This window comes from Taudactylus pleione, unplaced genomic scaffold, assembly GCF_031769625.1.
Source record: "Taudactylus pleione unplaced genomic scaffold, aTauple2 ptg000172l, whole genome shotgun sequence".
Classification (NCBI taxonomy): Eukaryota; Metazoa; Chordata; class Amphibia; order Anura; family Myobatrachidae; genus Taudactylus; species Taudactylus pleione.
The window spans coordinates 2,429,696-2,457,647 of NW_028284574.1; the positions used below are offsets into that span (position 1 = coordinate 2,429,696).

General features: G+C 44.2%; 1 protein-coding gene across 2 annotated transcripts in view; it reads right to left on the minus strand.

Moving 5' to 3' along the window:
• MOV10 (Mov10 RNA helicase) overlaps positions 1 to 27,952 on the minus strand; it is a 134,950-nt gene that overhangs the window by 68,450 nt on the left and 38,548 nt on the right. For both annotated transcript variants that reach the window (XM_088475412.1, XM_088475413.1), the window contains exons 6-9: positions 23,252 to 23,386; positions 20,826 to 20,988; positions 19,701 to 19,855; positions 13,372 to 13,545 (exon numbers count right to left, since the gene is read on the minus strand). In XM_088475412.1, the coding sequence (XP_088331538.1) occupies positions 13,372 to 13,545; positions 19,701 to 19,855; positions 20,826 to 20,988; positions 23,252 to 23,386 (627 nt within the window). The remainder of the gene's footprint in view (positions 1 to 13,371; positions 13,546 to 19,700; positions 19,856 to 20,825; positions 20,989 to 23,251; positions 23,387 to 27,952) is intronic.

Genomic DNA, 27,952 nt, shown 5'->3' on the forward strand with positions numbered 1-27,952 from the left:
CAAAGATGTTAGGTTTTATGTAAAAAAAAATGCCAAAACACATTGTGCAGACATGAGAATGCATAAACATACATACATTATATGTAAAGAAAAACTTCATGTCTTACATTAGTGCATATCTAGTATTATGCAAAGAGATAGTTTAAGAATACAGAGTGATAGTTTATTTTTAGTTCACAGTAGCATAAGTTGTAATATTCGGATTCAAAAGACCAGTGTGTAGTACTGTCAAAATAGACATACCCTAACATATGTAATAGAACCTCATTTTGACATATAATTCTACTTCTGTTCATATGGAACGAGAGATGTCACACACCCAATAATATACCAAACCACCTAAAGGAAGGGAGAACACCCTGTAGATAGGTGTACTAATAGGACAATGGTTCCTAGATATACATAATCTGCACACATAAATACATGATATACATATTCAATGTTCTATTACTAGTGCTACGGAAAAATTGTTCCCGAGTAGTATAAGTGCATATTCCAATAGTGTAGTGGGAACGCTACTCCTTTCTAACATACACTAACCACCTCATGCCCTCCATATAAATAGAGATCCCACAGTACTAGGATCTATAGACCCACTGGGTGTATTCAAGTAAGAGAGTCTATACTTTAGTGGAAATCTAGTTCAATAGTTTCATTAAGTCCCTCTGGGGACAATGTATGAAGTGAATGAAGCCAGTAGGCTTCTCTCATACAAAGCCTCTTGTAGGATCTCCTCCCCTTTGTGTTGTTGATACTTGTTCAATTACAGTCGCTCTAAGTAATTCCAGATTGACTCCATGTTCCTGTGAAAAATGTCGGGCTACACTGTGTCTAGTGATGCGATTAATGATGTTACGTCTATGTTCTAAGAATCGTAGTTTGAATTTCCTAATGGTCTGACCAACGTACTGTTTATTACAAGGGCATGACAGGACAGATAAATGTAATCCCACTCACAAGTCACATAGGAGTCAATCTCAAAAAGTTGTCCAGTAGTAATTGAACAAAAAGTTTTTAACCTATTAGTTATATGTTTACACGTAGTGCATCTACTATTATTGCACTTAAAGCAACTGATTGGTTTAGTGGCCCATGGAAGTGTACCGGAATCATTCACCTTCATATCCTGCTGTGAGAAATGACTGGAGACTAGCTTCCTTTGTAAATTGTTTGCTCTCTTAAATACAACAATGGGTCTATCTTGTAATTCATTTTTGAGTACAGAGTCAAACTTCAAAATAGGGAAGTTTTTAACCATTATATTCCTGATCTTGTGTAATAAACTATTGAGTTTGGACACAAACACTATAGAGCCATCAAATTTTCCTCTTATTGGTGGACATTTGTTCCCCAGACAGAAGTATAGTTCTATCAAGGGCCAAAGTGTCCTCCAATGCGTTATCTAATTGTTTCTGGGGGTATTGTTTTTCTTTAAATGAATCCAATAGAGGGGTTGCTTGTTCAGCAAATTTATCTATATCTGTACAGTTACGCCTTAGTCTGCGTAGTTGTCCTTTTGGGATGTTGTTAAGTCAACTTTTTTGAGGATTACTATTGTAATTGATATAATTATTACAGTCAACCTCTTTCTGAAAGGTTGAAGTGTGCATTTGATTATCAATGATACTCCGTTTAATATCTAAAAAATCATAGTGTGTTGGTGGCAAGTGCTCGTGAAAGTGAGATTGAAGTGATTCTGATTGAGATGTTTTACAAATTGTGTGATAAAAGGAATCCTCTTTCCAAACAAAGAATAAATCTATAAATCTAGTGTAGAGGACCAGGTTAGCACCAAATGGGCCATTCCATATAAATTCATTTTCAAAGGTGCCCATATAGATATTCACGTAACTCGGTGCGAACCTGGTCCCCATTGCCATGCCCAGTGTCTGAAGATAAAAAACGTGATCAAATATAAAATAATTGTGTGTAAGAATAAAGTGAATTGATTGAAGAATGAACTCCCGTTGTTCACTGATATCTCTATGTCTTCTCTAAGGCTCATCTCAATTTTGGAGCCACCCATCTCGTGGGGTATATTGGTGTAAAGTGATGTAACATCACATGTTAGGAAATAGTATTCCGCTTTCCATTCTATTTTAGATATTTTCTTGAGAAAGTGAGTTGTATCTCAAAGATGTAATTCGAGTGAAGCAACACGAGTCTGTAAAAACTGATCGACATAATGTGACAAATTGGCAGTGAGGGAACCTACACCCGAAATAATAGGACGACCAGGGGGATTGTGCTGTGTTTTGTGTACGTGATAGTACGTGGGTGTGATGGAAACAAAAAAGTGAATATATCTTTTGTAATGAGACCTTTTTCAAGGGCTCCTTGTAGCAAATCAAACAATTTTGAGTGGAAGTTTTCGGTGGGCTCTTTCTCAAGAGCAGTATAGAATCCTGTGTCTAAAAGTTGTCTTAATGCCTCTTCCACATAGTCTGAAGTGTTTTGAACCACCACCACTCTTTGTCAGCTGGTTTGATTGTAATTGACAAATCTTTTTGCAATTCTTTCAAAGCATGTCTTTCCTTCTGTGAAAGATTGCAGTGATATTTCATATCTTTATCGGCCTTCATACATAGTAGTTTGAACTCAGAGCTTTCTGATAAAATGTCTCAATGGGGGCACTTTTATATTGGAGTGGAAAAAAAAAAACTGTGACTTAACCTTGCAACTTGTTGTAATTGCATTCCGGGTAGTCCATGAGATATCAAAAATGTGTGTGTATTCATCAGAATGGTTATCATATTCTTCTAATAGAGAAACTAATTCATTTAGTGGAACATTGTCATTTACTGTTAAATATGTTTCTTGAGACAATGATGCATTGTCAACTATTTTTCGTTTTTTGAGATCCTTAGTCGCAAAAAAGCATTTGCGGCAAAGATTTCAAATAAATCGGTTTAATTCCACAAAGAGGTCGAATAGATTAGAATTGGAGGATGGGGCAAATTTTAATCCTTTAAAGGAGTAAGTTGGTTTGTGCCTCAGTTAATATTTTATTGGAAAGGTTAAACAACCCTTTTCCTTTTTTATTTATTTTATTTTAATTTGGATTTAATTCCAGAATTTGTGATATTTTTTTTCTTTATTGAAGCAACCACTCTCCCTTCTCGTTTTCCTCGTGGTCTCGATCTCTTCTTCCTTTTGGGGTTCTGTCTATCGGGTTCTCTAGGTGATTGTATTGGGACATCTGGGCATATGGTGTTAGGTGATTTAGGTCTCTGTCCCCCATCAAATGAAAAGGCATATGGGTCTCTGTATTGATGGGGCTTTTTATCCTTTTTTCTTTTTGTTCATTTTCACGTGATCTCATATTAGTTATTGATCTATTCCAGTTAACTTCTTGCTGGTTTCTTTGAGCATTGTTCTGAGTGCGATTTAGTGTGTATCTAGACCGATTATTGGATATCTTGATCTACTTCGATCTATATTGGTGGTATTGATACGAATTATAATTTTGCCTTCTATTAATCCTTGGTTTGGAATGTGTTCTTTTTCTCTCTTGTCTAGAGATGTCTCTTTCTGTATCTAATTTTCTGTTGTAAGTCCTTACTCTATCATCTGAGTAATCTTTATAGTCTCTATTAAACTTGGAGTTTTTCTTATCTATAATATCTCTTTCAAAAGCCTCGATTTTTCTATTAACCTCGGCATCTTTCTCTTTGTATGCTGGATCATCCTTAAATGGGTGTAGCGCAGTCCGTGTTGCATCGATTTCAGTCTCAATCTTTTTAGTTTTTCCTTCTCTATGGTCAACCAATAATTTCATTAACGTAAATGAGCACTGATCAAGTGTCTCATTCCATTTTTTTGTGAAGTTGGTGTCATCTTTAAAAGAAAAATTTTTCAAAATGCATTGACCCCTTGGTATTCTCTTTACTTCAATATATTTACTCAACATGCATTTATCTAGCCAATGTCTGGTTTCATCCTTGAGTAAATCTTCTAATTTATAAAATAATTCAAACATCGATGTATTTGGACCATCGTCTGCTTTTGCCAGACTATCGGTTCTATTAAAATATTCTTCCCTCCTATTGTATCGTTCTGAGTAACACATAAGACTAGGCTCCAGTCATTTATCATGGCAGGATAGGAAGGTGAATGATTCCGGTACACTTCCATGGGCCCCTAAACCAATCGGTTGCTTTAAGTGCAATCATAATAGATGCACTATGTGTAAACATATAACTAATAAAATAAAAACTTTGTTTAATTACTACTGGACAACTTTTTGAGATTGACTCCTATGTGACTTGTGAGTCAGATTACATTATCCATGTCCTGTCATGCCCTTGTAATAAACAGCACGTTGGTCGGACCATTAGGAAATTCAAACTACGGTTCTTAAAACATAGACATAACATCATTAAATCGCATCACTACACAGTGTAGCCCGACATTTTTCACAGGAACATGGAGCCAATCTGGAATTACTTTGAGCGACTGTAATTGAACAAACATCAACAACACAAAGGGGAGGAGATCGCTACAAGAGGCTTTGTATGAGAGAAGCCTACTGGATTCATTCACTTCATACATTGTCCCCAGAGGGACTTAATGAAAACTAATGAACTAGATTTCCACTAAAGTATAGGCTCTATTACTTGAACACACCCAATGGGTCTATAGATCCTAGTACTGTGGGATCTCTATTTATATGGAGGGCACGAGGTGGTTAGTGTATGTTAGAAAGGAGTAGCGTTCCCACCACACTATTGGAATATGCACTTATACTACTCGGGAACAATTTTTCCGTAGCACTAGTAATAGAACATTGAATATGTATAGATTTATCATGTATTTATGTGTGCAGGTTATGTATATCTAGGAACCATTGTCCTATTAGTACACCAATCTACATGGTGTTCTCCCTTCCTTTAGGTGGTTTGGTATATTATTGGGTTTGTGACATCTCTCGTTCCATATGAACAGAAGTAGAATTTTATGTCAAAATTAGGTTTTATTGCGTATCATAGGGTATATCTATTTTGACAGTACTGCACACTGGTCTTTTGAATCTGCATATTACAACTTATGCTACTGTGAACTAAAAATAAACTATCACTCTGTATTCTTAAACTATCTCTTTGCATAATACTAGATATGCACTAATGTAAGACACGAAGTTTTTCTTCACATATAATGTATGTATGTTTGTGCAGACATGAGAATGCATAATGTGTTTCTCATTTTTTTACATAAAACCTAACATCTTTGATGCAAAATATCTCCTGGTGCACCTCTAAGATGAATCGAAGGTGTACTCTACATCTAGACATCTGAGGACGTATAAAAAGTAAAAAATCCCATAAGTAAAACTTAAAAGGGAAAGAAAATATTATATATATATATATATATATATATATATATATATATATATATATAGTTCGGGTTGGTCCACACTCACGTCCTCATAGTTAAATTGCTGGGGTAGCTTACCCAAAAGGAAGTCCAAATACCACCCATAAAGAACAAAAATATGCAAAAAATGGGGTGCACTCACCAGTCTTCCAATAAAATCCTTTATTTAAATGTTACATAGCAGCAGGTATCATAGTATGTCGACATTTCGGTCCCAAGTGTGGACCTTTGTCAAAAGTCCACACTTGGGACCGAAACGTCGACATACTATGATACCTGCTGCTATGTAACATTTAAATAAAGGATTTTATTGGAAGACTGGTGAGTGCACCCCATTTTTTGCATATTTTTTTTATATATATATATATATATATATATATATATATAGTCCCAAATTAGTTTATTTGAGATAATGTGGAGTATCCCTTAGATTCAGAGAAAAACACTGTATATCAATAAACCTCATTAAAGATGCATTTCTCTTTTTTTTTACTATATATTCTTGTCTTTATAGTATATTTCAATTTTTTCATATAACGTCTATTAATGTGTCTTGTTCCATTTACCCCTCTATAAATGAATTGAGTAAATAATGATGCATATCGTTTTAAATAACAGAGGATTATGAGTACTCTTAATATCTTATTCTACTTTTATCTTATTATCATAGTTATTTTAGTGTACTGAGTAACACAAACTATTTTTAATTTGTGTATATATGGAATTTTTTGAAAGTGATCAGTCCTACATATAACAGTTTATAGAAGTGCTAATTAACCTCACTGAAACCTGCCAAACCAACTGATGGAAATTTACATTAATTAGTAGGCAATTACAGCTATTTAAATAGCTGCAACCACCTCAGTGAGACCTACACCTTCTGAGGAAACCGGGGTTACAATTCCAGGAGAAAAGAGTCAAGGACTGAGATTCTGATCAACTCAAGCTCTCCAGATTACCCCACTCACAGATTCACCTCTTATTTGCACTTCGTTTTAGCCAGGCAGAGATAGCTCAACACTGAATCTATTGCCCAGTGTCAGACCACTAGAGACAGCAGTGGTCCCGTCGCTATCCTTCCACTCACTGTGTCCATCAGCGGCTATATCAGACTACACAGCGGATCCAGCACTCATTTGCACTCCCGCTGACTGTGTCCATCAGCGGCTCTACCGGACTGCACAGCGGATCAAGAACCTGTTTGCACTCCCGCTGACGAGCAGTAGAGAGCAAGTCTGTGTGAGACTTCCACCAGTGAGAACACAATATCCACTCCAGACTGTATTTCTATGTCCCACTGTATGGCATAATGAGTGGATGTCCAATATTCTGAAGTGTATACCAAAGATTTTGACTGTCATTGGGGGACCTTCATGCTCATGTGTGTATTTATTAAGAACGGACACAGAGTTAACGGAAAATTACTCACCCCATCCATAACATGTTACTTTTTGGTTACATCTTTGAGGTATCCCGTTAAGAAAGGAATCTGGGGAACTATCCACTATAGAGCTTGAACAGATTATACCACTGGACTGTACCATCTTTTTATAGATTTCATGTTTATTTTGTTGTTTGATAATATGAGATATGGTAAGAACTTACCCTTGTTATCTCTATTTCTACGAAGTCCATAGGGTTCCACAGGATACCTTGGGGTATAGGTGTGACGTCAGTCGCAGGGCACCAAAGAGTTAAGCTTTCAGCCTCCCAGGATGCACTAGGTCCCCCTCCTATACCCCGCCCCCGGGCCAAGGCACCTCAGTTAGTTACCAAGCCATAGGCCGGAGGAGGAGAAGGAAGAGAGAGAACAAAGATCTGGACACATACAAGAATCACATTCTCACCAGAGGGAAGACGGAAAACCGGTGACCAGAGCAAAGCCCATCTGCAGCACAGGTGCGACAGGGCGGGAGTCCTGTGGAACCCTATGGACTTCGTAGAAATAGAGATAACAAGGGTAAGTTCTTACCATATCTCATATTTTCTACTTCAGGGTCCATAGGGTATCCACAGGATACCTTGGGGATGTCCCAAAGCAGTATCCTTTAAGGGTGGGGACGCTCCTGTGCAGAAAGGAGAATCCGCCGCCCGAAGGAAGCATCCTGAGAGGCGAAGGTGTCAAACCTGTAATACCTCACGAAGGTATGGACAGAAGACCACGTAGCAGCCTTGCAGATCTGAACTGCCGAGGCACCACATCGAGCTGCCCACGAAGGACCCACAGACCTAGTGGAATGAGCCTTCAGAGAAGGAGGGACCGGTAGGCCTTCATGAAGATAAGCTTCAGAAATAGCCATACGGATCCAGGCTGCCAAAGTTTGCTTTGAAGCAGGCCAACCCTTTTTACGGAAGCCAAAGAGGACAAACAAAGCGTCCGACTTCCTAAACGAAGAAGTGCGGTCAACATAAGTCCTTAAGGCCCGCACAACATCCAAAGAGGCCTCACCCACGGAAAGACCCGGTGAGTTAAAGGCCGGAACAACTATTTCCTCGTTAATATGAAACTGTGAAACAACTTTGGGAAGAAACTCGGGCCGAGTGCGGAGCACTGCCCTGTTCCCATAAAAAAACAAGAAAGGGGGTCTACAAGAAAGAGCCCCTAACTCAGAAACACGTCTGGCCGAAGCAATGGCCAGAAGGAAAACAGTCTTAGCTGTTAGCCATTTAAGATCCACTGAGCCCAGTGGTTCAAACGGCGGTCCTTGGAGAGCCCTCAGGACCACAGCCAAATCCCAAGGCGCCACAGGTGGAACAAAGGGCGGCTGAATGCGGAGAACACCCTGCATAAAGGTGCGCACATCCGGGATTGTAGCAATCCTACGGTGAAACCAGACAGATAGGGCCGAAACCTGTACCTTCAAAGAAGCAAGGCGAAGCCCATGATCTAGTCCCGCTTGCAGGAAGGCGAGAATCCGAGACAGACGAAACTCCCGCGGTGCATAACCTCTCGGTCGACACCCCTGGAAGAACGTATGCCACACGCGATGGTATATCCTCGCGGAAGACGGTTTCCGAGCTCGTAACATGGTACGCACCACAGAGCTGGAAAACCCCCGGGACCTCAGCATGGCCGTCTCAACAGCCACGCCGTCAAAGACAGCCGAGTCAGGTCCGGGTGAAGGCAAGGACCCTGAGACAGAAGGTCCGGTCGTAGCGGCAACCGCAGAGGAATGTCCACGGACAGACCCTGAAGGTCTGAGAACCAGTGCCGTCTGGGCCACGTGGGAGCTATCAACAGGAGCGTCCCTCCTTCCTGTTTGAATTTCCGGATTACCCGTGGAAGAAGGGAGACCGGAGGGAACAGGTATGCGAACCGGAACGTCCACCGGACGGACAGAGCATCCACCAGAGACGCCCCTTCGTCTCTTGTGCGAGACCCGTACACCGGCAACTTGTTGTTGTGCCGGGACGCCATGAGGTCGATTTCTGGAAGACCCCACCTGTCCACCAGTAGTTGAAAAACGTCCGGGTGCAGGGACCATTCCCCCGGATGAACGTCCTGGCGACTTAGAAAGTCCGCCTCCCAATTGAGCACTCCCGGGATGAAGACCGCTGATATGGCCGGAAGATTGCGCTCCGCCCAAACCAGGATCCGAGAGACCTCTACGAGAGCCGCCCGACTGCGAGTTCCTCCTTGCCTGTTTATGTAGGCCACGGTGGTAGCATTGTCCGACTGGACCTGCACCGGGCGACCCTGGAGAAACCGCTGTGCCTGCTGGAGAGCATTGAAGACCGCACGGAGTTCCAAGATATTTATTGGAAGCTCCGCTTCTGTCGGCGTCCACCTGCCCTGGAACAAGTGTGGACCCGAAACTGCTCCCCAGCCCCGAAGACTGGCGTCCGTTGTCAACAGGACCCAATTTGGAACCCAGAACGGACGTCCCTTGTTGAGGTGGGTCGTCTGTAACCACCACGTAAGGGACAGGCGAACCTCCTGGGTGAGCACAATCGTCTGGGACTTCAGAGACTGAGTCAGCCCGTTCCACTTGGACAGGATTAGGTGCTGCAGAGGTCTGGAGTGAAACTGGGCGTATTCCACCATATCGAACACCGACACCATGGAGCCCAGTAACCTCATCGCCGAGTGTAAGGACACCCGGCGGCTGTGCAGACAACTGCGCACCCTTGACTGTAAAGCAGAGATCTTGTCCTCCGTCACGAAGATCCTTTGCTGTCCCGAGTCCAATAAGGCTCCAAGATGCAGAATCCTCCGAGACGGGATTAGAGTGGACTTCTGCCAGTTGATTAGCCAGCCGTGCCGTTGCAGCAGTGCAATGGTCAGGTCCAAGTGGCATAACAGGAGCTCTGGAGATCCTGCCACCAATAACAGGTCGTCCAAATACGGCAACATGCGGACTCCCTGCAGCCGCAGAGAAGCCGCCATGACCGCCATCACCTTGGTGAAAACACGTGGTGCTGTTGCCAGGCCAAAAGGTAACGCCCGAAACTGGAAGTGGTCGCTGCTGATTGCAAACCTGAGGAACTGTTGATGGCGCCAAAGAATAGGGACATGCAGGTAAGCGTCCTGTATGTCCAATGACACCAAGTAGTCCCCAGGTTCCAGCGCCAGAATGATGGACCGTAGGGTCTCCATCCGAAACTTCGGGACCCGCAAAGACTTGTTGAGTGCTTTGAGGTTGAGAATCGGACGATATGACCCATTGGGTTTCTGTACCAAAAATAGATTTGAATAGAAACCCTGGCCCCTCTGGGAGAATGGAACCGCCACTATAACTCCAGCCTGGAGCATAGTGTGCAATACCTTCCGCAGCTCCGTAGCCTTGTTCCGGTCTGATGGGAGACCCATGGTGAAGAAGCGAGCCGGGGGTCTGTGCCGGAAGGAGAGGGCGTATCCGTGGGAAACCACCTCCAGAACCCAAGTGTCTGTCGTAGTGGTCGACCAACACTGGGCGAACTGTAGCAGGCGGCCTCCCACCCTGGGATCCCCCAAAGGGAGGCCCGGACCGTCAGGCCGCAGGCTTGTCATCTGGCTTGGGGGCCGGACGTCTGGTACTCCATGCCTGCTTCCGGGGCTTGACCGATTTCTTAGGGCCAGCCTGTCGAGGAAACGACTGTGGTTTGGGCCTGCCCTGGGCCCTAGATGACCGAAAGGACGATGGTCCCGAACCAGAAGGAGCAGCGGCCGACGGGAGACAGGCAGATTTGGCTGCCGCCAGCGTGGCCACAATCTTATCCAGATCCGGACCGAAGAGAACTTCTCCGGTAAACGGCAACGCTTCCAGACCTTTCTTGGAATCTGCGTCCGCCTTCCAGGATCGCAGCCACAAGGTGCGACGAGCAGCTACCGCTGCTGAAGAAATTCTAGACACCAGAGTACTAATGTCTAGAGCCGCCTCGTTGATGTAGGTGGCCGAATCACGGAGATTGCCAATCAACTCCGCCTGATCGGCCGGACAGTCGGATTCAAAAGAAGCCTCTAATGAATCCGCCCAGCGCTCCATCGCTCTGGCAACCCAGCAAATGGCCATAGCCGGCCGTGCTGCCCCCCCTGCAAGGGAATAAGCGGACTTCAGGCAGATTTCTACCTTGCGGTCCGTAGCATCCTTAAGGGAGGACATGGATGGCATCGGCAATGTGGCACTACGGACAAGACGGGTCACGTGAGAATCCACCTGTGGAGGGGATTCCCACTTCGCAAAATAATTATCCGCGAACGGATAAGCCACCGCCAGGCATCTCTGCGGCTGGTATCTTTTGTCAGGTTGTTTCCACGCCTCCTCTAAATGGTCCACCAACTGACCCGAAAGAGGAAAGACTGTGGCATCGCCCTTCACATCTTTGAAAAAGGCATACTTAGATTTAGCCGCTGGGGGAACTTCGTCCTCAATCACCAAGGCTGTGCGGACCGCCCGAATAAGTCCAGGAATATATACTTTGGACTTAGCATCAGCGTCCTTAGTATGGAGAGGTTCCTGATCGTAAGGATCTAGAATCTCCCCATCATCAGACGTCCCTTCGTCATCCTCATAAGGAGCGGACAGAGACGCCACCGGCCTTTTATGAGACCGCATCACAGACTCCCCTTGCAACACATCCGACAAGTGCTGTACAGAACTCGTCAGGGAGTTAACCCACGCTGGCTCCTGAGAACCCGGGAGCGGGGAAATAGGGAGACTGTGGGGTACCACCAATTGTCGTGGGAACCCCTGCATGGGTGACGACACCACAGACTGCTGGGACAAACCCATCGGAGTAAACGCGGGCTGCGGAGCTAACTGGCCCACTAAAGCTGTTAACGCCTGAGCGAAACAAGCCCAGGGCGGCTCCTGTACCGGTGCTGTAACCGTAATAGGCCGCGCCATGGACAAACACTGCCGGCAAAGGCCCTCCGCGCTACCCTCCCCCTCCGCTAACGGTACTTTGCACGTGGTACACTGTAGCCGGAGGGGAAAATCACTTTCAGACATGATGGCACCACGTATGTGACCTCTCTCACCAATTAAGTATTAAATAGGCGAGAGACCACCCTGCAGCACCGCACCGCAAGGGCTTTAGCAGAAAGAACAGGGACAGTAATAAAGCTGACAGTTTAGAGAAGAAAAGATTACAGGCAGCAGCGCTAGCACAGTCACATACAATGCAGAAAAATAACAATTCCTGCACTAACAGCGCTGATCACTCAACTACACAGACACAGGGCCTGGTAGGACACAGCGCTGCATACACAGACCTGACCACAGCGGAGGAGAGGTATGCGGGGGGACCCAGACTACGATGCTTCCGTCCAGCGCTTCCAGCAGCGTTCACCATGCGTTCTGAGAAGATGGCCGCCGAGGAGCAGAAAGGAGGCTGGCCTGGGGGAGGAGCGCTGCCACAGGACCAGTCGGCAGCATGCAGAGAGGGCTGTGTGCAGCGGGGGAGGCGCCGGCTGTGAGACAGGGAAGGCGCGCTCCCCTGGCATGCATTTAACCCCTGGGACGCCGCAGCGCTACCGCTCTGCTGCGGTCCGCTGTCCCAGGGGGTAGTGGAAGCGCAGGTTGGTCGCCTGGCTCCACGCTGCAGCCAGTCCCCAGGGAGCCCCCTGCCTGGGGACTTAGGACCATGTGATCAGCGGGGACCCACCGCGGGACCCCGCTGCTTACCTCTGTCCCCCTTGAATCCGGCCATGGTCCGGAGCATCTGGGGTCACCGCTAGCTGTGACCCCAGACGCCCACCAGCATCCCCGGATCAGTACCGGCGTTCTGGTACCGGCGGGGTGTAGGGAAGACAGCATGGACGTCAGGACTGACTGTCCATGCTGTTCATCCAGTTGTGCAGCCACAGCTGCATGAAGAATAAGCTTCAGGGGCTCTTCTAGCCCCCACTCCAACAGGTGCACCCGACTCCGGCCGGGCACCAAACTAAACTGAGGTGCCTTGGCCCGGGGGCGGGGTATAGGAGGGGGACCTAGTGCATCCTGGGAGGCTGAAAGCTTAACTCTTTGGTGCCCTGCGACTGACGTCACACCTATACCCCAAGGTATCCTGTGGATACCCTATGGACCCTGAAGTAGAAATATGCAATTATATTATATAATAAACCTACTATTATTGTAACTTGTGTGGTTAGTCAAACTAGCGCTCCACATCCACTTATGTTCTATTGACCTTTTTAGCAGGTAGAAGATCCTGCTGTGGGAGCTGCTAGTTTATAACCTAATATAATAACCGATTGGTGAGCGCACCCATATACATTTTTCTATAAAATATTTGACTCAATTCGGTTGAGTGAATAAAACTGTTCCAATTTTTTTTTTTTTTTATCTAACTGTCTTGGATTATTTAGTTTCTGCCACAATAGGTTTATTTTTTGAAGAGCGCAGTACCAGTTAAAAAACAAAGCAAAAAAACAACCCTTTCTATATAAAAATGAAGACTCAGAAGAGGATTACAGATAAACGCTTCAAAACATAGAACACATTTACGTCGCTATCAATACAGTAGTGCTCACTTCACTGCTCCACAGTTATGCTGCTGTCACAAACCAATGCTTACCTTAGTCTGTCCATATTGACGATGCACTGGTTGTTTGAATGTGTTGGAAACAGGAAATGTTTCAAGTTCTTTTCTTGAGCTAGATTAACGGCTCTGTGCTGAATCTTCAGTGGCAAGCGGTTAAAGGTAAATGTGACATCAAAGAGCATTCCAGTTATAAATCTTTGCAGAAGTCTAGTAATAAAAGAAGAAAAAAAAAAAAGGAGTGAAATAGAAAGATTTATATAGACATTGTTATTTTAGGATATAAATTGTACAGCAAAAAAAAAAAAAAAAAAAAAAAAGGAAGGTGGAGGAGAAACTTTTACAGTTGCAGATTCAATTAAAATATCTGCCAGTTATGGAAGGAAGATCCTGCTTGCACTGCTATAGAATCTGCCTTCTGAAGTTAACATGTGGAATCAGATCGAACATGTCCTGGCTGCTTCAGTACTCAGTTGAATCTTCCCTTTAATCTCAGCAGCACTAAGGATTAGGGTGTTACATGAGCATTTTGAATGATAACTTTTTTTCCCCAACTTTAGAAGTGCTCATGCCTAATTTTATATAGGTTATACACTCACTACTGGACCTGGAGGTGCCACAGACCCTCCGAAGTGCTATCACTACTGCTATTACGTGGGAGCATACACAATGAAGCCCCCTTTGTGCAGTCCTATAATCATGCCCAGGAAGGCAATGTTAGGACAACAGGAAGACAAGCAGTAGTAGTGGAGTTTTTCCAAAAGCCCGAGGTGTGGAGGGGCAGAAAAAAATGCAAACTATCAGATGTGCCTTCTAATACTGATCACTTTCTCTAACGGCATGGCCTATCTTTAGTCCCATGTCAGGATATCGGCGGGCAGGATAGTGCCCGTCGGTATCCTGACTGCATCCCGGCTGGGACACCTATCCAATTGCAGCTTACTTCACTCCTCCCCCCACCCTCCCTCTTTCTGTATGCATATTGAATTTTTTAAACAAACATTCTATTCAATCTAGGTTTGCAGAATTTGTTTTTATACTCTATATTTAAAATTAGACTTCTGCAGTTGCTAAGCAAGCATAATGATTTGTCTGCAGGTCCTGCAGACAGGCTTTGCAAGACCTCAGCTTTTAGGTGTGTGGATTAAGCCATGGGCAAAGTCTGTAATTTTGTGTATTTTTTATATTGAGTATTCTTATTAAAGGTTTTACAAGAAAAAAAAAAAACAAATAGAATAAAAAAGGTAGAAAAACAGCGACTGGTTGCAGAACCAAATGCTGGCCATACACCTACACGATTTTGGGCCGATTGTCCGATTTTTGACACGTCATACGATGTAGAAATCGTGTATTTTTTTTTTTAAGTAGGATACGATGAGCGCTCCCACAGCTCCTAAAACGTATCGTATGATCAGATGTGGAGCCCATATGATCAGTCATATTCATATGCCGATCGTGCAGTGTTTATTCACCATGCAATGAATTGTTGCATCCGAGCGACGTCATTTGTTAAAAGAAAAGAAAAAGTGTGACGCACGCATGGGGAGTTCAGTGATGCATGTATCTGTCTGTAAAACAAAAAGAAAAAAAAAAAATAGCACAAATGCAGGGATGGTTCAGAAAGAACCCCCCCCCCCCCCCCAAGAGCAAACAGCCCCGGGCTTTAGTGACCCAGTGCTGGTTGGGCAACAAATGGAGGACAAATGACGTAGGGGTCCCCCGTAAGTAAGCACAACCAGCACTGGGCTAGTCAGAGCCAGCCCTGGTTGCCAAAATACGGGGGACAAATGACGTAGGGGTCCCCAGTGTTCTACGCAACCAGCACTGGGCTTTGAGCCGGTCCTGGTTCTGGAAATCGAGGGGGAAAAAATGCATAGGGTCCCCCTGTATTTTTTCCAGAACCAGCACCGGACCTTTTCTAGCGGGGGGCTAATGCCACAGCCAGGGGAGCCCTTTCACCAGGTCCCCCAGCCGAAGCATTAACCCAGACCACTAGTCAGCCCAGGCCGGGGATCCCTGGGGAGCTGGGGACCCCCCAATAAAGGGGTCTCCCCCTCCAGGACACCCCAGGCTGCTAGCCCGGGGCTATCCCCGCTACCCCTGGGCAGTGGGTGCCGGGTTGATTATTTAGTGTGGTAATCAACCAGGCACCCACTGCCAAGGAGTGCCGGGGATAGCCCCAGGCTATTTGCCTGGGCCTGGAGTGCCCTGAAGGGGTGGCAGTACCCCTTTATTGGGGGGGGCAAACGTTCTCTGTTAGTGCTGCGGAATGTGTGCACTATATATGTAACTGGTAATAAAAATATAGTTGGCAGTAGGATTGAGGGAGTCAGTCAGGCCCAGTCCAAAAATACAGAGATGAGGGTTAAATAAAGGAACCCTAATCAGAGTCCTACGCAACACAGTCCACAATTTGGGACCAAAAAGAGGAGCCATGGTGACCAGAGCAGAGCAAGTGCCGAAAGTCAGAAGCTCCACATTTAAGATAGGAGTCAGTAGACATTGGCCAAAGCCACTGGGTCCAGTAAACTTTGTGAAGGAGATATAATTAGATCTGTTGATATCTAGCAAACGCTTTGGCTGCACGAGGGGACCCCAACTGAAAACCCTCATTCCTCAGACAATCCCAGGTCCACCTCCCACTGTATCTGAAAGGAACAGCCTACAAGCCCTCAAATGTGACACTATATAAGAGTATGTTAAAGAAATAGACTTCTGGCTATGCAGGGTCTGAAGCAATAAAAAGGACATGAGATTCAGAGATGACAGGAATATAACACACACCCCCCCCTCCCCACTGTGTCAGATATTCACAGCATTTAGATAGCACATCAGAGCTAAAAGGGGAAGGGGGGGGGGGAGAGAAAGGGGAAGATAGAAAAGGCCATCAAGACCAAATGGGAGGCATGCACTGTAACAAACAAGAAAACAAAGTGACCCAGAGGATCCACTTGAACCCTATGGTAAACGAAACCCATGGACTTTTGAATTAAAACAGAATCCCCCTAAAATAAATCCCCCTAGAGTGGAAGTGAAAGATGGAATGGAAGGCCCAACCCACCCAAAGTTTGGAGGAAGAGAATCCTTCTACCCACTTAACGAGTTCTAGAAAACAAACAATGTCAGGGTACTGGGCCTTGACCTGCTATATCACCAGGGAGCGCTTAATATTATCATTCACACCCCACACATTCCAAGAGAGTTTTTCTTCAGTGTTGAAAAATGGAACAAACAAACAGACAGTCAAATATGTCCACTGCTTGGGGTAATACCATAAAGATGAGGAACAAGGCAATAAATGTATACAAACTAACAACTTGCAGCTGCTTTGTTTTATTTATGCATAACAAGTGGCAAACACGGAATTAAGACAATATGTGGCAACAACAATTTGTACTTTGCTTACGACACACTTAAAATTATACAACAAATTTTAAAATACTGTAACTCTGCGTCAATCAGACTCAGCATCTTTGGCCGGCACGCTGTGGATCGTAAGAAGTTAGTTCATGCAACACATTACATTGGAAGATTATTTACCTTCACTTACTAAAATGTAAAGAACCTTAAAATATCTACCTAAATAAGTAACCAACCCCTACTGATTACCTTCATTCTACCCAAGGTTTTACCAATGTCTACTAACAAGAGTTATTGTTCAATTAACAAGTTCAGCGATGTATTCCCCGATGGTGCACAAATCGTTGTCCGGGTTAACGAAGTTTAAATAAATTGGTGATCACACTGTCTTTATTATCCTTTGTTGTTGTAACCTACAGTAGGTAATGGCTGCACTTATTTCTGACTGTAGCTGACTTCTGCAGAAGGCTCCTACTTGCAGTATCAGTTAACTGACTTGTTCCAAATTGAACAACTACAGTAGCAAACTCTGTGAAACGTTGCAAAGTGTAATTATGTAACAGTTTGGTAACAAGGTGACTTTCATGTTACTTGTATTAACTTTACTGCAGTCCCTTCTGTTACAATATTAGCTTTATCTAGTAACTTTACTAGGCTGATGAGGCAATGGAGCCAACTTCTCTGTCTCTGCAAGATCATGCAGCTACAACTTTGCTAGACTGACTAGCCCCTGCAGCAAAAGAGCTCTCTCCCAAAACATTAAGCCTCTCTGGTAGTCCCTGAAGTTTAATCTCTCTATCCGTGAACCTGTTGATTTAGCTGTATAGCTTTCTGCTGACAAAGGACATGTGTAGTGCATGCTAAAGATCAAGTAATGCTCCTTCTGCTTTTAATCTAAAATGCCAACAGGGCTGCTCACAGCACTACCGGACTAGGTGAATACCTCAGATGATTTAGAATTTGCTAGGAGAGTGTAGTCTACCTGCTGCTTAAAGGCTGGCTGAGCACATTCTTACAGAGGGGTCCTCAGGGATCTGAAATCTCCTCTTACCCACTGTTTCACCTCTGGAGCCACGTCTCATCTCCACAGTGCCGGCTAGACATTGCCTGCGTCTGGCTGTCTTTTCCCTGATCAGATCGGTCATCGCCGGGACCTGCCGGTGGACTCCGCCACAGCAGTGCCTCCTTCTGCCACTAATTACCGCTGCCTGTCTGCCAGCCAAAAGGTGAGGTACTGCTTTCTGATAAGAGTACACTGCTCCGCTGTATACCTGCCCACTATTTTTCACTCCGTCCGCCAGTCGTCGGATCAACAGTCGCCTCAGAAAATGGGGCAACGGAAGTTTCGATCCAGACTGCCACCTCAGGGAACTGTGTAACAGTCTCCAGTGCAATTCCCTTTATAACTGAGCTCTCTCAGTGGGTGTCCCTCTAATGCTTCTGCCACACGCTGGGGCTCTCAAACCCCCAATGATAGCCACAGGCTTTCCTCCCCATCTGAAGTCCATTCCGAGAATCCTGTTCACTTGCCACTATTTTTCACAGAGGACCTGCTAGTTGGATGGAACCATAATTTCCCTGTGGAGGGCAGTCTATTAAGTCTTGTAACAGGGAATTATGTTAAAACGTTAAACTGAAAAACTGAATCTGGCTACAGATTCCCCAGAAGATGGGACCATCTAGTTCTGGGGTACCACACTTGCAGGTAGGTACTTCAAACAAAAGCAGTTTGCAAGGTAAGTATGAGCATAGAGGATTAGCCTCCACAGCAACAGAATAGCCGGGCCAGCAGGGCACAGCACCAAAACAGAGGTAAGTGGCTAGTAGGTGGGTAGTTATATGTACAGGGTCTGTAATGAGAATAGGCCAGGCAGTCAACAGGAACTCCTCTCTTACTAAATAGGGCACAATACCAGGAAAGGATAGTGCCCCAAGTCCCAGATACCTGGGAGTATATTTACAGTACTAAAGTGCAGGTTTTTAGAAGTGGATATGTTGCCCATAGGAACCAGATTCTAGGTATTATCTTCTAGAAGATGCTAGATAAATGTTAATTATAATAGAGATTATAGGCAACATCTTCACTTCAAAAATCTGCACTTTAGTAAATATACCCCCTGTAATGCCAAGAGCAGTAAGGCGGACCTTGCAGACTCCAGAGGCGGGCTACAGGAGGAGCAATGAAGTCTGTGACAAGATAGTGGCGGACGGGGGAAAGAAGAAGAGGCCCCATATCACACTGGCCGTACTGCACCACTTAGAGGGACTGGATTCAAGCCGCAGCTCTGCAGTAGTGGGGCCGATCAAGAAGCACCAGCAGGGGCCTCCGGCAGCCACGAGCAGCAGAGAGGAGCCGTCCAGTAGACCAAGGTCTCAATAATGGCAGTTTTGCACCCAGGGGACGCCAAGGCCGGGAGACAGAACAGAGGCCACAGGCAGGGACAGTCTGAATACCACTAGAGAACCAGGCACTCAGAAGTAGTAGGTAGGAGCACACATAAGTAGACAGGTTGGCAGCATGGGCATTTAAACAGGATGATCAGCTTAGAGAGTTTAAGACATACACCTTATCACTCCATGCCTCTCCAGGTCACCCCCCCTGTAATTTTTAAATTTAATTAAGCTTTCATATGGATCTTAGAGCATTTGCCAATCTTTCTTACTTTTTAATATTGCATGAAACAATTTGTTCTCTGGATTTTGAAAGGGATATGCGCTTGTACTAGTATTATACTTTACACATCAGATTTTCACGTAAAATTTTAAGTTTGTTCAAATCAAAATTTCCACCAGTTGTAATTGTATAATAATTATTCAAAGTTTGCCAGGTATTACTTTTAAGTGACTGGAAATTAAATAACAGCTTGCCCAAATAATTATTATACATTGAAGCATTCAGAACTTATTTATTTATTTTAAGTGCTTAGGAAGAGACGAGCCACAAATATTCATACGCAAAAATACCAATTTAATTTCTTAATGGCTGAACAGCTAAAGATCCTTACTTTTGAGAAAATCCGAGTTTGACTTTTTCCAGTTGGACGCCATGCACATAACCCTTGTAGCTGATTTTTTCATGTGCATCAGATTCTTCAGATAGGGTCACAAAGAGGTGATCACCCTTTAACACGGAAGGCCTGTTTTCAGCTACACCAGGGACCTATAGTGATCATTAAAAATAAAGGAGAGTGCAGAGTTAAAGAATGACTGGATAAGTTTATGCATGAAGTATAAATGCGGATACATTCAATTCTTCTGATGTTTGCTTTTGCAGTCTGATAAATGTGGTGATGTAGCAATGGAAGCATTGTATTGACACTTTTTTGCTATAAGTGTATGCTTCTCTAAATATTTATATTTCTTATTTGCTTAAAACATTTTACAAATTGGGGAGAGAGAGAGGGAGCTATTGTATCCACACAATCTTGTAAGGATAATAAATGTGCACAGTATTACATTTATAGGCCCAAAGACCACAGCTTCTCAAACTCTGTCCTCAGGACCCCACTGTGCATGTTTTCCAGGTTCTCACAGAATCACCAGTGAAGTATTTAGCTCCACCTGTGGATCTTTTTAAAAGCAGCTGTCCCTGTAATCCTAAATATTGCTACAGAAGTAGCAGTGATATTTACCCCCTGCTGATCCAGCCAACTGTGTACGCATGACCTCAGTCATGCATCCCGAGACTGCATCCAGCAACAGGGCACACAGTGTGCTGGCAGGGGAGGGATCATCTTCGCAACACGGGACCCCCTTCCCATGGGAAGGAGTGGGGCTCCGAGGAACCAATGCCATCTGAAGTTTACAGTTTGCTGGACACTAGGCAGCCACGTCGGGCCTCTAATAATGAATGGAAACATTACTAAAAACATGCAGAAACTAGCGTGTTCTTAAGTGAAATAGGCCCATATGGAATAATTAATAGTCCCCCCAAGTCACTTGTTTTCTCATTGCTTGCATTTTCATACTAATATATATATATATATATTATATAAAATATGTGGGTTTGCCTGAACCCTCGGTTTGTCCAGGCATTGTTGACGTTAGTAAAGCACAACTGAGAAGCACCACGTGACAGAGCACATCATATGTTACTATAAACAGTTTTCTAAGAGCCGTTTCACACTTACGTCAAGAACTAAGAGACGTCTGTCTCTTTCATCTTTGTTCATTTTCTGATTGTTCTGATCATATCTCCTGATGTCGAGCTCCATTTGTATCTCTTCAAGGTGCAGCAACAAGTGGAATTTTTCACTATAGTTGTTGAAGTCTAGAGATGTGGACATCAATTGCCTGAGACAGAAGAACAACTGTCAGCAGCATAAAACACCATCTCTCGATGTAGACTATGTAAAATGTAATCAATGTTCCCTTTCTGAGGTTGTTACTTAGGCTTCATCAAGCTGCTGGTGAGAGATAGACACTTTAGAATAATTTGTATCAGTTTGACCTATAATATTATGTTTAATATCACCATCATTTATTTGTAAGGAACTGTAGCACTGGACAGTGATTATTACAAGCCATAAAAAGCTACAGTAGTATATAAATATAAAAAATGCATTGCTGCTTAGGTTATTACGAGTTAGCCTCTGACATAGTGCCTGTGATTTGCCATACAAGTCTCTTGTCTGTACCCTAGGGATTGCCCTGATGCTGAAGCCACATAATACTACAAAAGATAGACAGGAAAGAAAGAGGGAATGAGAAATGGAAAAGAGAGAAAGAGCTAAACAAGAAACCTGTGTGCACTGCATATCAATGGAGAGCCACAGTACAAAGTTTTGGCAAAACATTGGCAGAGGTAACAAATATTAATTACAAACAGCAAAGCCAACCTATGATGGAGGATCTTGGGCACACAGAGGCGCACATGCTGTATGTAATGATTAATCTCATTACCACGCACGTGTCCATTAGCTCCAGCCCAGCAACTCTTCCATATACTCCCACCAGTGGAAAGCTGAGCAGAGTGACAGAGATGGAGGAAAGACTGGAGATAAGCTTCTTGTTTGCACATTCGCCTTATCTGCTAAAGAATTCAAACCACAGAATTGGTTATTAATTTGAACGAATACACAAAATGATTCTCATTCTTTTTGAAGTTAGTTGGTATAAACTGTATTTTGATTACTTGAACAACTATGCGCCTACTGTGCGAAGAGTGTGTCACACAGTTCCTGGTTAGCTGCTATTACACCTGGCCCAGTCCAGTGACCCTTTGGTGTAAACAGACGGAAAAAAAATGTCCAGCACACAGACTTCAAGCCTCATCACAGATACAAGTGGCTAGAGCGGTGAGTGAAAGACCTAAATAAGCACCCTGCAAATTGTGAGCACTCACCTAAGTTAAAGTGCAGCTGTGAGATATCCTGGGACTTGGTCCATGGAGGAGCAGCACCAAGAAAGATTTGTGATCAAAGGCAGTTAGCCAATACAAACATCTGAATTTATTTTATGCAAGTCTTTTTTTTTCGTGTAATCTGTGTTTGAGTACCAAAACAGTAGTCCCATAACAAGGAGAACATAGCAAGGACGGGTTCTGTATGATTTACCGCCGATTCGCAGCCAGACATGGGTGAAAGTCCCGACTGCACTAAGGTAAGTATAAACTAACCTAACCTCCCCCTCTAACCCTAACCTTCCCTTAAGGGTGCCTAAACCTAACCTCCCGCCAGTGCCTAAATCTAAACCCCCCTTCCCCGCTGCCTAAATCTAGGTCTCCCGAGGGGGTGCCTAACCCTAACCTCCCTCCGGGGGTGCCTAACCCTAACCCCACCTTCCCCTAGCCTAACCCCAACCTCCCGGGGGGGGTGCCTAACCCTAAGTCTGGTAAGCCGAGTGTCGGGCTCCCTGCGTAGGTAAAATGACAGGCGTCAGAATTTTGACGCCTGTCATTTAGCCCTTGCCGGGATTAGACAGTCGGGAAGCCGGCGGTCGGGATTCCGTCCGTCGGCTTCCCGCAAGGACAGTGGCATAGTTTTATCATATACAAAAAAAAAAAAAGTGAAACCAGACAAAACAAAATCAGACAGGACAAAGGGAAGAATAATTAGGGATGAAGAGGGAAGAGGCGGGGTGGGGATAGAAGACATGATGTAGAGCAAATCAGACAATTTAAACTCCAACCAATAAAACCATGTCGAGGTAAACTCTAATTTGTGGTCAGAGGCTGAGGGGGCTTGGTCTTCCATCTCCGTATGTGTCGTGATACACCTAGCCTCAATACGCCATGTGGCGCGAGAGAGCTGCACTGAATGGTGTAGCCACTTTTTTGCCTTTTTTCGTACAAATGTGTGCCTTAGTTGCAAGGCGATGTGACAAAACCACTTTACGAGACTGTACTAATTGTTTTGACACTTGTAGGTTTGTGAGCGACTAAATAAAAAGTAGATATTGCATATCCAAGTTGCAGTGAAATGTTCAATTCCCCTTGAAAACACATAAAAATTTACTCTGTTGTGCTAGTTATGTAATTTCAGAAATATAGGAATGTGCAGGTCATGTTCTACAAGGACCCCCAACATATTTTATGCATGCACCATGTTTAGCTCACCTTTCCTTCAAAATGCTTGAACTTGCTTTAGGTTCTTTGCCGGAGAATAGTCCTGACTTGAAACCGCGTTTCAGTTGTGGAGGAGGATGGAAATCCCCAAGAGGCACTTCCCTTTCTAAATGGTAATTCACAGACCTGGAAGTATAAGAGAGTATACTTATCTTGCACCTATTTAAGAGTTTAGTACAGGAATTGGGATTCACAAACATTTGATAACATAACATTTTTAGTTTGTCAACTTTACCCTTTTAGGAATTAAAAAAAACGAAAAAAAAAACCCCACACAGCACAAGTCAAAAGCGAATTACCAGTAACAACTTAAAATACTCCATGGGAGCCCTTACGAGTTGTTAGCTTCCTTCTATATTAGGTAGAGGAAGGTACCTTAAAAAGGTGTGGTATACATGTTAGACAATCATAATGATGGCATTTAGCATGTTGAATGTTGACAGGGTCTATATGTTGACATTGACATAATGCATTTTGTCAATGTCGCATTGGCCACTGCACTCCCCTTGCCTGCAAAATGCTGCCTAAGATATCAGGTTTCATTACCTCTGACATCATATTCGGTGCCTCCCTGATGATTTATGAAGGCCACCACTGTTCTGCTGTCTGAGAATATTCCAAGAAGCTTCCCCAGTAACTGTTGTTTAAATTGTAGCCATGTTGCTCTAGTTTCTAGTAAATTATCAGGATTTTTTTTTCTTTATTGACCAAGTTACTTGTGCTATCTTTGGGAGAAAATGAGCTCCCCAGCCTGTAGCACTCAAATCTGTTATCAGTATTCAGCAAAACATTGCCTGTGTTCTTAGGGCCTCATTCAGCAAGGAACACAGTTGCTTATCCTCAGACAATCGGACGATTTTTGCGCAGAGCGATTGTCAGGAAGTACCATTTGGGGTGGTGGTGACGGGGAGAGGGTAGTTGGCCGTGCGCAGGCGTGCCAGTGCGTTTGAATGCCGTTGCATGGGCGTGCATAAATTATCCACTGCGTTACCATATGCAGCCTGAAGCCTCATAGCATGCGCTGAAGTAAGCAATTCTCCTGAGTAAGGTCTGACCTGCCTTAATCTTGCGTGAAGCTGCAATGGTACTCGATTGTACCGATGTTTTGGCAGTCTTGCTAAACATTACGGATGTGCATGTAAAGTAAAGTGGGCTTCCTTCTATAATGCTGCTGCGGCACTGTGATCGCAATGGATTAGCATGCTATCGCAGTGAACGGTGTGTGCATACTGTAGTGAATCAGGCCCTTAGTCGTGTGTTGAGACTTTTTGGTGGTTCTTGATAGACTGATGCTTGTATCTCGCAAAATCGGTTTGTGTAGTCACAGAACGGTTCTTTTTGAAAACTGTGCATATGCTATATTGACCATTCATAATAGATGAAACACTATTGTTGTTCCCTGATAGATCTGTATTTAATATGCTTAGTGCTGTATTTTTAGACATCTCCCTTCTTACAGAGTGACCTTGTTCTGTATTTATTTGGATGCAGAAATTGTATTTGCTGTGAGGAAATCAGTTGTCTATGTGGAAACGGTATGTGTTACCGCCGGACCTAAGTCCCGCGGTTCAAATTCCGACACCAGAAGACTGGCCAGAGAAGATCCTGATGGGGTAAGTAATTAAACTATTCCTAACCCTCCTAACACTCCCTTAGGGTTGCCTAAGCCTAACCTCCCCCCCAGTGCCTAACCTCCCCCCCAGTGCCTAAACCTAACCCCCCCTCCCCGCATCCTAAACCTAACCCTCCCGGGGGGTGCCTACCACTAACCTCCCCCGTAAGTGCCTAAACCTAACCCCCCCTCCCCGCACCCTAAACCTAACCTTCCCGGGGGGTACCCAAGCCTAACCTCCCCCGGGGGTGCCTAACCCTAACCCTCCCGGGGGTGTGGGGGGGTGCGTAACCCCAAGTCCCCACCGGGAGCCCCTAACCCCCCCCTTTAAAGTCCTTTGTTGATCGAGAGGATAAAATTAAAAATTTGAAATAATTCGATATTGTCTGGATTTGACAAATTGGTTGAGTGCCCTAATATCCAGGATAGTGCAAAAAGATACTCAGGATTTATGGACAAAATATAATCTCAAATAAAAACAATTTGTCCTTCCAATCTGAAGGAACTGGGGCAATTCCTCCTGCTTTGATTAAAGCTTGTGGCTGTCCTGTAAGGCATCAAATTCTGCAGCGTGTACTGGATTTAGAGGGGACTGATACAGACAATAGGCTTTGTTGGTTGCTTTGATTTTGCCTTTCACTTTTAATATTGAAGGACCTAAATGGCTGTCTACTGCAAAAGGAACATTCTACTTGTCGTATGATCCTCCCAATTCATAGCTCCTTGGATACCTGAATAATTGATGTAATGGAGATTGAAATAAAACTTTAACATTCACTCAACTAGATTTCTCTCCAGAGGATTTCAGCATTATATGAGCTAGTTTGTCTTCAAATAAAAAGTCCCCTCAATTAGACATACTATTTTTAGATATGGCATAGTCTGACCATAGCTATAACCAGCAGGGTTCTCTGGGCACTAATGTTGATTCCATATAGAATAAAAGTTTCACCCAAATTAGAATCCCCTGTTTACTTCCCATACTTCTTAACACATATTGCCTGTTTATCTTCTCCTTGATATCCATGTGGAATGTATCTCCCCATAAACTCAGCTCTGTGGCCACTGAGGCTATGGCGATAATGGATTTAAATTTACAGCAGTTCCTGAAGAAATTTTTTTCACAACAATTTCCATTTTCATATTCAGAGGGGCAGGTGTACTAAGCTCTGAAAAGTAATACATTTCAGAGTGAAACTACCAACCAATCAGCTCCTGTCATTTTTTGAACACAGCCTGTAAGATGACAATTAGGTGCTGAGTGGCTGGTAGATTATCACTCTCCAATCAGGGACGGCGCTACCATTAGGCAGCTGTCTAGAGCGCCGGCCCCTGGAGGGCATCACTGAGCCGCCTAAACAAAAAAATATCCTTTTACATGGTGCAGGCAGCATGCAAGCAAAGTTCCCTTGGGCAGACTGTTGGTCAGTATGACAAAGCTGCGTGTGCAGCACCGCAGCGTCCAGCCTTGCCCCTTACAAGTCAAGGGACACGGCTTCCCATCAGCCCAGACCCTGCTGTCACTTCACTTCTCAAACTGTAGAAGCCAAGGGAGGTGGAGCCAGGGAAGGGGATGGGGCTACACTGCACTGTCAGGCCAGCACACTGAGCCTAGCAGCATGGAAGAGGAGGGAACAGAGGAGCTACCATAATGTACCCTGCAGGGTGAGAGAGAGAGGGAGAAGGGGGCACTGTATTGTGTATATGTATGTGTTTGTATAACTGACTATTTATGCATGTATGTGTATAAGTGTGGGGCTATGACTATTTATGTATGTGTGTATAAGTGTGTGTGAGACTGTTTGAGTGTCTGTGACTATAGTATGTATGTGCTTGTTAAGTGTGTGACTGTAGGTGTGAATATTTATGTGTCTGTATTAGTGTGTGAAAGTGTGTGACTGTGTATTACCACTATGTAAGGCACTGCGGAACACTTGTGGCGCCATATAAATAAAGGATAATAATAATAATAATGTGTGGCTGTATGTGTGTATTAGTGTGTGACTGAATAAGTGTGTATGTATGCGTGTAACTATGTGTGTGCATGTGTGTAACTATGTATTTGTATATATGTGTGACTGCTCGTATGTATGTGTGACAGTATGTATGTATGTATGTCTGTATGTGTGTGACCGTATGTATGTCTGTGTATATGTGTGTGACAGTATATGTGTCTGTATGTGTCAGTATGTATGTATATGTGTATGTATGTATGTATGTATGTATGTATGTATGTATGTGTGTATGTGTGTATGTGTGTGTGACTATGGACAAGATGTACTAAGTGCAAAATGCGGTCAAAACTCTGAAAAATGCCATATTCGGACGTTTCACCACATTCCTCATACAGTATGTATTAAGCTCCGGAAAGCAAAACTTTTCAGAGCTTCTATAGATGGCATTGCCTATAGAAGCCTAGGGGCTTCTTTCCACATATCTCCCCAAAAGAAATCCATTAGGATCCCTTCTAGGGCCCCCGGCCACTCATGTTCTGTAGGACTCTGTCCTTTGTGATATAATCGCAAATCTTCGTACACAGTGGCGTTTATTAACGCCGTATGCATGGTGTCGGAATGTATCACATACAAAAGGCCATGCTTGATATACACATACATACTGTAGGGCGGGAAATATGTATGTATGTATGCCCCCCTCAACCACCCCAATTTTGTCGGGACTGTCCTGCATTCCGGGGGGAAAGGTAGGGAGGTCTTCGAGGCTGGAGAAGCGATTTTCACCCCACCAGTGCACCATGTGAGCACCAAAGGCTTACACATGAGAACATGATCCCTGTGTCCTAAAAGGTGCTCTTTAGGGCCCCCCAAAGCCTTAATCCAGCTCTGGGAGCAACTAGTAGTGAGACTGGAAGAGGGGCCTGATGGAGGAGAGTGCAGAGGTGTAGACAGTCAGAGAGCAGGCTGTGGTAGTACAGCAGCACAGGAGAGCACACACCCGGCTAAGGCATAACGTGAGGTAGAAACAGCACATAAAAGTTTCTTATATTTCAGTGTTTGGAACAATGGAGTGTGCGCAAATGTGGCTGCACACTGGATTGGGGGGGCAGTGTGCTGACCTTTTGC